A 13,412-nucleotide genomic window follows, 5' to 3' on the forward strand; every position below is an offset into this window, starting at 1 on the left:
CAGTATTTGTTTGGCCAACAGTCATTTATTGGATAGACTTCAAAGAAACCCGAATAAGAGCATCAATTTTTAGCACAATAACTAGAGGGACAAAAGGCACTCGACCCGCATAGCATGTCCTTCAATTGGGTGGTCATCTTATCTCCATCCTATAGCCAAACAAGCGGATATCATCGTAACAAATACCCTTTACATGAATAAACAATGGAAACATTTATTTTTGGCTTGCAACCGAAACCCACTTCTACTTGTTAAGATTTAAGTTCACAATGTATTCTTTAGTAATAAAATTATTTTAACTCCATTTTGCTTTACCCAAAATACAATTTTCAACAATGAACCTTCCACTAAATTCTACGCGTTCTAGGCTAATAAATTCCATCGAATAATCTATGAGAACTTTCTGAACTTAATACGATACAATAAATCAAAATTTAGTGATACAAGAAAATCACAACATTACCATTTCAATATCACTAAGCTCACGCTCTCAATGTGATTCATACTATCGAAACCAGATGACCATCGTGCCATGATAATTCTGCAATCATGGCACATGCTAACCAACTAATTGCCATCGTGCCAAAATTAACCAAACTATGACACACCTTAACGAGGCTCGAACCTAGAAACCTTGCCACGAGAGCTCAGGGTGCGACCTTCCGAGCAAAACGCTGCAAGGACCGGGGTAGTTGATTGTCCTCCTCAATTCTCTTCCTCTTCTTTTTGGACAATTTATCGCCATTAACTTGTTCTTTCGAGAGAGTTTTCTTTGCTTTCGCAACAGATTCTTGCTTCTTCTTTGCCATTTTGCTCGACTTACTTCTACCTTTTGTTTTTTTTTTGAAAGAAATATTTTTAGCATCTTCAATAGCAGCCTCCATCTCAGCTTCCCTCTCTTTTCTGGTCAGCTTTTCTTTATTTTTCATTGGCTTCAAAGAACCGATCTTTGTCGGGTCCAACATTATTGTCTCCGGAGGAAGTTTATCAAGGAGAGAGTGCACTTCTTTCTCATTTCTCTGTTTGTGTGTTTCGAAAGGGTTAGCGACCCAAGAATCAAAATTGGGTTCACCAGATCCAGGAATCAAGATTGAAGACCAACCCATGGAGTGGCCGATGCCCAAAACATCTTCATATGGCCTAAACAACACCTTGTGTATTTGATAGCCTTTAGCCATGGTGTGAGTCATGTAGCGGCTATAGTTCTGAGAGCCAGAGAAATCTCCCAATATCTGGACGAAAGATCCGGTGGCAGAAGCAAGCAAACCTTTCTGACTAAAATCCAAGGTTTTGGCTTGGAATGGTAGCGTTTGGAGAACCTCGTATTTTCTCAAGTCCCAAAGCTTTATTTTCCTGTCCGTTCCAGCAGTCGCCATGAGATGGCCATTGGGGTGGAATGCCAAAGCTGTAACTGGCCCATGATGACACAACATCTTGACGAGTGGAGCAGCGGTGGTAGGTTTCCACATGGTTATTGTGCCTCCAGAATGACCGACAGATATCACATTGTTCCAGGGATTTGCCTTCATGGTACCAGAGCGACCAAGACCAGTTCGAAAATTGCCTACCATCTCACCTGTGGTAACGTCTTGAAAATGAAGTTGCCCAAGTTTGTTTATGGATGCCAAGAGGAACTGTTTATCGAGAAACTGAAGCTTAAGTGCAGCGCCATGTTCCTGAAATAGAAAGAGACCTCAAGATATTATGCTCCCAAGACTCAAATACCAATCATTAATTTGTACAAAATCTTAGGTTTACCAAATGTCAACAAACATCAATTAAACCGATTAGAAACCCAGTTTAAGCTGGCACAAACGGAAAATACGACCCTCTCAGAAAGATTCAATGAAAAAGGAAAAAAAAGAAAGATTTTGTCAAGAATGAACATTCCTGTGCTTTGCAAAAAAACAATTTCATTATATTCCTTCTAACTTCCTAGGGTGGTTTAATTTCAATTGTTCAGATTTCATAAAGATAAAGTAAAGGATAGAGCACGAAGAGGTTGTAGAATGTAAATCCTATAGTCCTTAAGCTGTGGAAAAAAACCACTTATCATTCTGCAAAAGGTGTGTTTTAATCCCAAAACTCGGTTTCCAGTGTCATCTGACAGACAGCTCACAATGGAAATCACGAAGGTGGTATCTTCTAATTCACTTCATCCGCGATTGATGCAACAACCCAATAACATAAAAGCAAAGGGTACTTTCAAACATGACAGAGTACTTAGCACAATGAAAAATTGAAAATAGCTGGAGCACATGAGATTAGATTGCTAACCTTCAGGCAATGCAGTTCTGTACCATTATCTCCGTATATATATACATACCTGAAACATGCAAGTAGACTTCAGAAATCCGTGCCTAGACTATACAGTATACCACCTATAATCACTAATGATAATTATTAAATAATCAAGATATGATCATTTTCCCGAGTAGAAGCAAAATGGAATTCAAGTGTTTCCACATGTAGCTTGCATTATTTTGGCTAATTAAAATGTCAGCGCCACACAATCAATGTATCAGTTAAACAGAAGGCTAGTTGGTAACAGCATAAGGTTGGTAAATGAGAAACAAGGACAAGAATGGCTACTGCACGTTGGCCTATTCTATGATAAACATTACTAAGAAAATAATCGACTTCAAGTGAAGTTAAAACATCAACAGGATCCATCAATTCAAGCACCAAAAAAGGCCAAAAACTACCCACAGAGCAAGACAAGAAACATGCAATTACTGCGAATAAACAGATCCACGCCATCCAACCAATGCCGATAAAAATAATTGATTGAGTGGCCAATCTGGATAAACTCGAGATGAGTACAACATGACTAATCCAGCAGAGGTCTAAAGAGGAATATCTAGCAAAAATTGATATCACAGCAAGGAAATGAGAAAATGAATCGTAAATTAACTTTCAAAACTAGGCATGTGCAACTGGAAAAGGGTTCAACCTTTATAATGACCCTATTTAACGAATATGCTTTATCTCAAAATCGATGCAGAAAACAAATGAAAATGACGAAAATTCAACTTGACATCACAAAATCATTGACCATCCAGCATTATTTCTCTATAATTTTTTGCAAACTGTCCAAATTAAGTAATATGAAGCATCAGCATCGGTGGCACCGAACAAGGTTATAAATTTAATAGTAAAAATCAGTTTATTTTTCAAACTGAAAAACATCAAAATTTTTTATCAGATAACCATTAATTTCAATGGCAGAACAAATGAAAGGACTTACTTCTTTTGAGCAGCTGCAAAGAGTTTCTGATTGTGCAAGAACACTGCATCACGTATTGTTTCCCTAACCTGAAATAAAAGCCTTGAACAATTGAACACTTATACCTACAAGATCCAAGAGAACATAGCTTCTCAAGAAGAAGTAATTATGTGGTTAATAAGTCATTTCTGAAGATAGTTATGCTTCCACGAGTAAAAAAAAATGGATGACACACTGAACATATAACATAATTCAATAACAACAACGTGCATGAACACTCAGTTATCCCTAGAGTCTAATGACTGGTTATGTAATGAGGGGTACGCTGGAACGGACTGAGAAGGGAGACACATAAAAAGAAATATGGATGCAGCAGTAATAAGAACGTATAATCTTGAACAACAATTTGCTTTATCCTCAATTTCAGTAGAATCTGACTTCTATACAGGAGCATTTTTGGTTAACATTTTATAGTTTTCTTGCTATATATTTGTTAAGTTTTAGATAATTTTTTAGTCTAACTCTATTGGAGTGGATGGTCATGAGCAAGAGCAAGAAACAGAAATATATAGCAGCAGAGTTAGCCTGAAAAAGTGACACTTTCTGTTCAGAAGGGTAAAGTTTTTCCACCTAGTAGATTCAAAAATTTAATTTGCATCCTTGGAGAGTCTTGGGTACTATCTAAAAACATAAATAGTAGCTAGGGATTTACTGCAAAGCTCGCTGAGGCATTTCGAACTCTCGTCTTATTTCACCCCATGCCTAAAATTTACAGCTTCGCCATTGAACCTTCTACTTTTTTCTTATATTTCTTCGATTTTAGTTGCAAAAGTTGATTGAAATTCTATCTGACAGTATCTAACAAATTCTGACAGATTCTAGGTTTTATGCCATTTTTTAGTTTTTGTCTCTTATTTATTCCTTCTTCTGGGGTAAACTTCTAACTTCTGATCTTTTACACGGAAACTCAGTATCAAATTTTAATAAAGTGTTTGAAAAAAAACAATCGAGTACCCTTGATAAAAAACACTCTCTCGAGTCGCATGGGCTGCATTTTTTTCAGTCTGGGAAGAAAGGCATGTTTGACCAAGAGAATGTTTCAAGAGTAATATTGTAAGAAAATTTACCATAGACAGATATGGTCATATATTTCATGCAAGAAAAACATAGTGGTACCTCAGCCAGCCATGCCAACCACCCTAACATAAAAAAAAGAAAGAAAAAAAACTGGAGATAAACTAGGATTTGTCTGTATAAAAATAATGTGGTACCTGGAGCTCTTTGATGAGATCCATACGTTTCATGTCTAGAAGGGCTAGATGACCTTTACGTCCAGCTACGATCATATGTCGACCACTCGATGTGAAATCCAGATTGTATGGACCAAGGTCTGAGATGTAAGAGTGTTTTCGACATTTAATGACTTAAAACATTGCAATGGCAAATCAAATACTCCAGAAAAATAACCTTAAGATATTCACTCGTCAACGGGATCATTTAGGTATGAACTTTGTACAGCAATGGAAAAGTAAGTAATGAAGGGCACAATATGCTACAGGAAATCTTTGATCTCAAAAGGATTATGAGAGAAGATCCATAAAGCAGGCCTTTACTTGTACAAAAGAATATCACCAGATAAATTATAAAAGAATGTAACTGCGAACAAGGAAACATAGGAAATCAACATCAGCTCTAGATTGAGCTCAAGATAATGAATATATAGTTGGTTTGAACACAGGCAACATTCTATGGAGAAAAAAAGTTCAACTCAGTCAAAAAATCATGTTTTTATATCCATCTGACCCGATTTTCACCGATTTTTTTGCCATATAGCATAAATACAGACTCGACACCAAGTGTATTGGCATGATTTCTGACACCATAAACTTCTTCCATGTCTTCAAAGGACGAGACCACAAGCTAAGCAAAATGAGTTAGGACACTTGCACACAACACAAAGTAGAGAAATTAAATATTGTTGATTAAAAGAGGAATTTAATCACTGCACAAGTATTTTATGCAGAAGAAACTAAGAATCGGGCCTCAACCTGGCAAGACAATGTCATATTGGTTTCTCAAACTCAGGATGTCCACTTCACCAGCAATTACTTCCTGCTTTATCCTCCATGTTTTCTCTATACCTTCTGCTTCCAAATAACCTCCCTCACTAGGCATAAGCCACTAAAGAATTCCGATACCAATAAACAGACACAAAAATTCAGGGTATGGATAACCAAAGAAATAGTACAAATATCAAGCAATGGCATAAAGAACAAGTCACTTTCTCAGCCTTGGCAGCAGCTTTGGCAGTCTTTCCATACAATTCTTCCCTTGCAGCTAGCTGACCCTTCAATTTCTTATCTTTCAAAACCTTAAAGCAAAAAATATAAAATTATTCAGATAAAACCTTCACGGAAGAAATAAATACAAAATTGTAAATAATAAAACAATCACCTCTAAATTTGTCCCTTCGCCTCTGAGATATTTTTTAACCTTCGTGTCCTCTTCAGCATTTCCCTGAAAATCCAAACATATTTTAAAACTTTAATTAATTTAATCAAAAAATCAACTCATGAAAGCTGATAAAAAAAATTCCAATACAGAAATTTTCCTTGCCTGTTCCACTGCGGGCACTGGGTTTAATTTACTATCGTTATCTACCTTCACCACCATATTCCCACCTTTTTAGCAACTTTTGTGCAAACTTTCAAAGATAAAAACCTAAATTATATCAGAAAGAGGTAAGAAAATAAAAAGGAAAAATCATACAAAATAATATATCATAAATTAAAATGTACGTAAAATATCACATAACAAGCTGATACAGTAACGCATTACAGTCTTGAATCTCCCCAGAGAAGATATCGTCGAGACAAATTCTCCGAATAACGATAATTTTCTAAACCCTAATCGAAATTCGAGGGTTTAATTGAAGCGCTCTCGGATTGGTTCGGGGCAGACTTTGAATATTCAATTAGTGGGCTGGCCTGAAAACTCGGGCCTGGCCCAACCTCTTAATTGCCATAATTGATTTTAAAACATTATTATTAACTAGCATATTTACTCGTCAAAACAGATTAGACCCGTCTCGTTATATAAAATTGGTTTACCCTACCACTTGTTCTATCTAATTCAACATAAAATTGATTAGATCCGTCAAACTGATCCATCTCATTCACTCATTTCTACTCGTCAAAATGAATTTGACTCGTCTTGATACATAAAATAGGCTCACTCAACCACTTTGTTCCGTCTAATTCAACACAAAATTGATTAGATCTCTCGAGCTGTTCCACCTCACCCACTCATTTTCATAGTGCTACTTCATTGTATATATGTGGAATGCAAGGAACAATCTTATATTTGAAAATGAGAAGCCTAATATTGTTACAGTAACTAGTAAGATTCATATTCACGTCTTCATGAGTATTCCGACTTCGACTAAAGTGTTTCATGTATTGACATAGATTTATTGATTTCGTGTTGTATTTGGTTTTGTATTGATGTATTTCAACCTTCTTTATCTCCTACGGATGCTCAGTATATTTGTATTGTAACACTTTTTAAACATTAATTGCAGTAATTTCATTAAATAATAATAATAATAATAATAATAATAATAATAATAATAATAATAAAACAAGATTTCCAATCATATTTTCATATTTACATTTTATTTTTCGAACTTTATTGAAAATAGGACCTTTGTGATTAGATATTTGATTTTTTAAAATGGTACTAAATATTTTTATTGAGAAGGGTCATAAGATCACTTGTACATGATCAATATTTTAATTTGGGAAGAACAACTCAAGCCAACCCCTAATTTTGGTGTGACAAAAAAGGTAGAAAATCCACAATATTATAAATTCTTTGTTTTATTTATACAGTATACTTATATTTTATAGTAAATATTTTTTTATTTGTTTAGTTTCGGTGGTTTTTTTTAACTTTTATTTTTCTTATATTTTTTTTATATTTTTGGTTTGAAGGACTATTTATTTTTATAAATAAAAATAGAATTGATGAAACATAACTGCTCGTACTTAGGGGAAATTGGTTAAGAGTAGGTCTTGTGAGACGGATCAATCCTGCTGATATTCACAATAAAAAGTAATACTCTTAACATAAAAAGTCATACTTTTTTATGGATGATACAAATAAGAGATTTGTCTCACAAAATACGATCCGTGAGACCGTCTCACACAAGTTTTTGCCATTGGTTAAATAATATCGATTAAATTTTTTTTTAAGAAAATGACCTCCTCAAGTGTATTTGAAATATACTTGAGGATGCCGTTTTCTTAAAAAAAAAATTGACCGAGGTTAAAAAAAAAATACCACCGTATTTTATTATGCACAAGATATTAAAAATTTTTTTTTTTATTTTTATAAAAACTTTTGTATAAGAATGTCAATGAATCGTGTCAATTTTATTTGACGGATCTCTAACCCGACACAACTTACGAAAAAATATCACTTTTAATGTCAAATGTGAGTTCGTGAAACAACCTTACAAATCATTTTTTTTTTATTTTTATAATTTGATCATACTTTTAACTTTAAATTTTAATAGAAGTCAACATATATTTGCACTGCACGGCCAAAAAATATTAATTAAAATCATGTTGTTCGAGAATTCCGCGGCATATACTTCTCCAGTTGTTGTAGATATAATCAAAGCGATTTGACTTATTACAACACATCTGGGAAAAGATTGCCTACATTTGCACCACATTAATATTTTGATAAAAATTTATGTATCACGAGTTGTATTTTATGAGATATATCTCTTATTTGGGTCATCCATGAAAAATTATTACTTTTTATGCTAAGAGTATTACTTTTTATTGTGAATATCGGTAGCGTCTTACAAGAGGCCTACTCTAATATTTTTTTACGAAAAATAAAAAAAAATGCACTTAAGCTGTTTTATTTATATTCGTTGAATTTTATTCGGAGAATATTTGCGACCTCTAAAAAAATTAGCATGAATTTTTTCTTCACAATTTGGTAGATTTTGGCAGAAAATTTGATGTTATTTTTTAATAAGTTTTGTACGTGACATTTCACGAAAACAAATTACAATATAAAATAAGACACAAGAAACGATTAACCTCGTTTTATAAGAATCGTGGGACAATGGGTAATAAAAGAATTGTCTACGCGATTTGAGTCTTAGAAAAAAAAATTTAAGAAAATAGAAGTTGATACATATTTTTTACAAGCAAAAAAAGTTTTGGATTTAGTTTTAGGAGACATTTTGTTTATTATTACAATAGTCAAATCAATGGAAATTTTTTGTCAATATTAATTATTTTAGCAAAAGAGTAGGTTTCTTGTAAGACGATCTCACGAATTTTTATCTGTTAGACGGATCAACCCTACCGATATTCACAATAAAAAATAATATTCTTAGCATAAAAAGTAATATTTTTTTATAGATGACCAAAATAAGAGATTTATATCACAAAATACGATCCGTAAGATCGTGTCACATAAATTTTTGACATAGCAAAAAGGCCCCAAACGTACAAGTACGAAGAGCGGTTGTACAGTAAAATAAATGTAGGGGATCATAACCCAACGGTGCATCCAATATTGCACCTGCTTCTTTATAAAAACCCCTTTACAAATTATTTTTCCAAATCTGCTTCACATTTCAACGGCCATCAACTGACGACAATCTTTCCTCTTTTGGAAACCTGATTTCGATTCGAATGGACGCCGGAGACGTGCCGGGAGGAGGTGACGTGACGTGTGCGACTTGGATTCGACGGCCAGAAAACGCGCACTTGGCGGTGGTAGGAAAATCGAAGCCGTTTTCTATAGAGATCTTCTCCTTCGATCCGAAGACCACCTCTCTCTCTCCATCCCCAAAGGTCTGGTTCTTTTTATTATTTATTGGTATTTGATTTATTTTTGTATTTAATTTATATGCTGCATGTGAGAACTCTGTTACCCTAAATTGACTGTGTAGTTTAACTTTTTGATTTAGATAGTTTTATAGTGATCATGCTTTCTGTGATGCACACGATTGCTTCATGGAATGTTTATTATGTGGCTTTATTGTCTATTTTGATGGAAGGAGTGTTATTTTTTATAAATGTTACTCGATTGTTTTATGAATATGTGATTCCTGTGTCTATCATGCATGCAGGTGAAGTATGAATTTGAAGAAGGGGTTAATCCAGTGACAATTGCTGTGCATCCCAGTGGAGACAACATAGTTTGTGCTACCAGTTCTGGCGACTGCAAGTCAGTGTTTGACTGTTTGGTTTTAGTTTTCATTTTCTTATGCATCTAGATCTTTGACTAAAGGGGAAGGGGGTATTTTTAATGTTTCATATTCCAGAATGAGTTCCCTTTTTGGAAATTTATTATTTGGAAAATTATTGGCCCCAGTCAAGACTAACACAGGAAGGAAAGGGTTTGCATTGGCGTGCATGTCTTACTCTTAGAATACACCTTTTCCTGTTATGATAATACTTTTCATGGCAGATGCAAAAAGTAATGAATTATAAAAAATGCAGATTGTTCAGTTTGTATGGCCGGGAAGACAATATTAAACTTTTGAACGAAGAACTGCTTCCACTGCAAGGAATTGGACTGCAAAAGTGCTTAGCTTTTAGTGTAGATGGAACTAAATTTGCAACTGGCGGAGTTGTAAGCTCTCTTATGATGACTATCATCCTGTATTGGTCTCTGAATTTTATGATTTTTGGATCATATTAAATAAATATTCTGCCTTTTTTTCTTTAAACTTGAAGGATGGACATCTTAGGATATTTGAGTGGACAAACATGCGCATCATTTTAGACGAACCAAGAGCTCACAACTCATTTCAGGACATGGATTTTAGGTAGTCAAACATTATATTTATTTTTAATCTATTACAAGAAACTGTTTCCCATATTATTTACTTTTGTCCTACATCTTAATAAAATAATATACACTCTTCTGCTTATAAGTTATAACACAAGAAATAATGCATCTAGTTGCACAACAAGTGAAGCTGCTCTTTGGTCAAGCTTCATAGTTTTACATTTCTCTCACGCTATGAATTTAAGATTAACACTTATGTTTTCCCCATGATGCACTACTTATATTGAATTTTCTCACTACGACTATGGTGGGCAAAAACATTGGTTTTTTCAAATCTAGCAGAGTCAAAATCAGCATTCTGAAAATGGGTGAACCCTGCAAATTTATTGGCACAATCTGGTTTGTGAATACTAGGTATACTAAGACATGATTTGGAGTTGCTAGAGTTTACTAAACCCAAAAGTCAATACTAAATACCGTCCTGGGGAGCATTATTATTGATATGCTAAACTTATATTCATGGTTTTTACTGCAAGAAAATTTAGAGTAGATAATTTGACAATATTTACCTGTTTTATGAAAGGAGCTGTATAGTAAAATGATGTGTATAGATGAAAGAGGAACTGATTTTTTTTAATAAAAAAATTGTATTTTCTCTTTCAAGTTTTGACATTATCTAGTGCTCTTCAATCGAATCAGTTATCCTGGGAACAGACTTTAATGGTTTTGGTCCTTCTTACTCTGTTGCAGCTTAGACTCAGAATTTTTAGCTTCGACATCAACTGATGGCTCGGCAAGAATATGGAATACAAATGATGGAGCTCCTATAACTACCTTGACACGGAACTCAGTATGTGCCTCTATTCCTGACTTTTGCGTATAATTTTCCTGTTAATTTAAGTTATTGACATCTCTATGTATCTTTCTTTTGTTGCAGGATGAAAGAATTGAACTTTGCCGATTTTCTAAAGACGGGACAAAACCTTTTTTATTTTGCAGTGTTCAAAAAGGCATGTCAAATGTACAGATTCTTCGAGCTTGCAGTTACCTATGTGCTTGAAATTAATAATTGCTGGAAATTCAAACTTGAAATATGGTTTCTATTTCACAGGAAATAAAGCCCTGACAGTTGTTTGGGACATAAGTACATGGAAGAAAATTGGGCACAAGCGGTTGTTGAGAAAGCCAGCTTCAATAATGTCCACGAGTTTGGATGGAAAATATCTTGCTTTGTAAGTGTTCAGCCTGTTTTTAAACTGCATTCATTTTCTATTTTGTTTATATGTTTTTTTGGGAAACAAAATTACCCTCGTGTTCTTTTCTAGAAGTACCTTTACTGAAAGTGAACTGGTTCTAAAACAAATGAAAGAGGAAAAGTTGTAAGAACAATTGGTATTTTGGACGTCTTAACATCGTAGGTCCATCAGAAGAACAGAAAATTTTAATGGAAATTTTAGTGCTTAAAAACGTTAAAGTACTCGAGAAAATAAAATGTAAAACTGATACGCTCGTTCTAGTACTATCATATATCAACCTCAATATTTATATCAATGTCACCGATACTCTTATTGCCAGAAAATAATATATTTTTTTTGCCAAGTGTGAGGTCTTTTTGGCAGAATGTTTTAGCTTGGTACTGACGATGGTGCTGTCAGCAAATAAATTGTCACAACCTTTCAAATTACAGGGGGAGCAAGGATGGGGATATATGTGTCGTAGACATTAAAAAAATGGAAATCAGCCATTGGAGTAAGAGGTTGCACTTGGGCGCTAACATTGAATCATTAGTTTTTTGCCCCAGTGAAAGGTAATGCTTCAATCTGTCATTAAAATCTGCATTTGAATGCTCTTTCCCGAGCCCCATTAAATACTGCAACTAGTAATTTTTGTTATTTTTTTTATGGTTCGAATCAATTTATACAACGATGGTTGCTCATTTATTCTTAAGTATTCAGACACACTGTTACTATACCAGAGTTTTGTGAGTTCTTTAATGTTTTCCTCACTTCTGTTATTTAGATGTCTAATTCATATACCATTTGGTGTATCAGTGATTCAAGTGGACCTAAAAAAAAGTTCTTTAAATTTTTTACCTTACTTTCTTTTAAGCTTTTGCACTCGAACTCCCAATTTTTTTGACTCTGCAGAGTAATTCTTACTAATTCTACCGAATGGGGAGTAATGGTGACTAAACTGAATGTTCCTGCCGATTGGAAAGGTTCCTCTATCAATCTATCTTCCCCCCTCCCCCAAACACCCCATCGTTATATTCTGAATTTAAACTAACAAAAGTCCCCATTTTCTTTCTTGTCCTTGTAATTGCAGAATGGCAAATCTATTTACTACTCTTGGGGCTATTTTTGGCTTCTGTTGCTGCCTTTTACATTTTCTTTGAAAATTCTGACTCATTCTGGAACTTTCCACTTGCTAAGGATCAATCTGCGAGATCCAATATTGAAACTTTTCTGGGCGATCCTCAGTCTGATGACCAAAACTGGGGAGCATTTGGACCCGTAGATCTGTGATCACTTAGAGTATACAGTGGATTGGAAGAAGAAGAGATAACTTTGGCTGCCTCTTTCTTGCTTTCAGATGCCTAATAAAAAAAAATTGAGGTTTCATCATTCTTCGGATTGATTTTGGTTGGATAAATGGAAATTTAATTTTTAGTGATAACATCTGGTATTTGTTTTTAACGCGTTATTTAACATTATATTTTTGATGAAATTTGATGGGAGTTGTTCAAGATTTTGAAATTGGTATCCCATTTCAGTATCATAGACTGGGGGATATTTTAATATTCTTTCCAATGGTTTTCCTAGTTTATAATATTTTACGTGTCACGGTAATTAGGAATAGAGAATCTATATCAATGAAAGTTCTAACCGACAGAATTCTTTCTGGTTAAAGAATCTCTTTCTAGTTGTTCTGGAAGAATTCGGAGATTTTCTAGATTTTCCTGACTTCCATAGGGAGGAAGAAAGTCTAGAGAGAAGTAATACTCGGTTTTACGCTCATTTTTTCGCATTTTCTGTACGATTAGATTTGGTGGTTTGAGGATTCCTCGCCAATTTATTTCATTTTTATCGGATGTCCCCGAAGGGACGTAGCCAATTTATTTCCCACATATGAGGATGGTAGTTTTTTTAAATTTATTTCTAACTTTTTATTATCGTTTTCTCATTCACTAATATGAATTAATCGATCAAATTTATATAAAAATTGAATGTAATTAAAATATGGGTTTGCTGGAAAATGAATTGATAGACATAACGGGGCGTCATTGATTCATAAACTCGAAATTGTAATGGATTAGTTTAAAATGCATGCAAGTCAACAATAATCCATAATAATAGTAATA

General features: G+C 34.1%; 2 protein-coding genes across 3 annotated transcripts; one reads left to right on the forward strand and one right to left on the reverse strand.

Moving 5' to 3' along the window:
* Positions 1 to 386: 386 nt before the first annotated feature.
* Positions 387 to 6,205, reverse strand: LOC140976986 (probable U3 small nucleolar RNA-associated protein 7). Of its 2 annotated transcripts, none has more exons than XM_073441466.1 (9): positions 6,065 to 6,205; positions 5,843 to 5,947; positions 5,681 to 5,743; positions 5,508 to 5,597; positions 5,275 to 5,407; positions 4,498 to 4,616; positions 3,248 to 3,315; positions 2,278 to 2,326; positions 387 to 1,676 (listed from the first exon to the last, which is right to left on the reverse strand). In XM_073441466.1, the coding sequence occupies exons 2-9, from the start codon at positions 5,897 to 5,899 to the stop codon at positions 648 to 650; spliced, it is 1,608 nt and encodes a 535-aa protein (XP_073297567.1). In that variant the 5' UTR covers positions 5,900 to 5,947; positions 6,065 to 6,205; the 3' UTR covers positions 387 to 647. The 2 variants fall into 2 exon arrangements, with proteins under 2 accessions (XP_073297567.1, XP_073297568.1); XM_073441467.1 differs by having other exon boundaries at positions 5,843 to 5,930; positions 6,065 to 6,181.
* A 2,648-nt stretch (positions 6,206 to 8,853) lies between these two features.
* Positions 8,854 to 12,792, forward strand: LOC140976985 (SEC12-like protein 1). The gene is made up of 10 exons (XM_073441465.1): positions 8,854 to 9,108; positions 9,387 to 9,484; positions 9,760 to 9,892; positions 9,997 to 10,088; positions 10,802 to 10,901; positions 10,989 to 11,061; positions 11,163 to 11,283; positions 11,739 to 11,858; positions 12,199 to 12,269; positions 12,377 to 12,792. The coding sequence occupies exons 1-10, from the start codon at positions 8,947 to 8,949 to the stop codon at positions 12,574 to 12,576; spliced, it is 1,170 nt and encodes a 389-aa protein (XP_073297566.1). The 5' UTR covers positions 8,854 to 8,946; the 3' UTR covers positions 12,577 to 12,792.
* Positions 12,793 to 13,412: the final 620 nt, after the last annotated feature.

Source organism: Primulina huaijiensis, chromosome 5, assembly GCF_012295235.1.
Source record: "Primulina huaijiensis isolate GDHJ02 chromosome 5, ASM1229523v2, whole genome shotgun sequence".
NCBI lineage: Eukaryota > Viridiplantae > Streptophyta > Magnoliopsida > Lamiales > Gesneriaceae > Primulina > Primulina huaijiensis.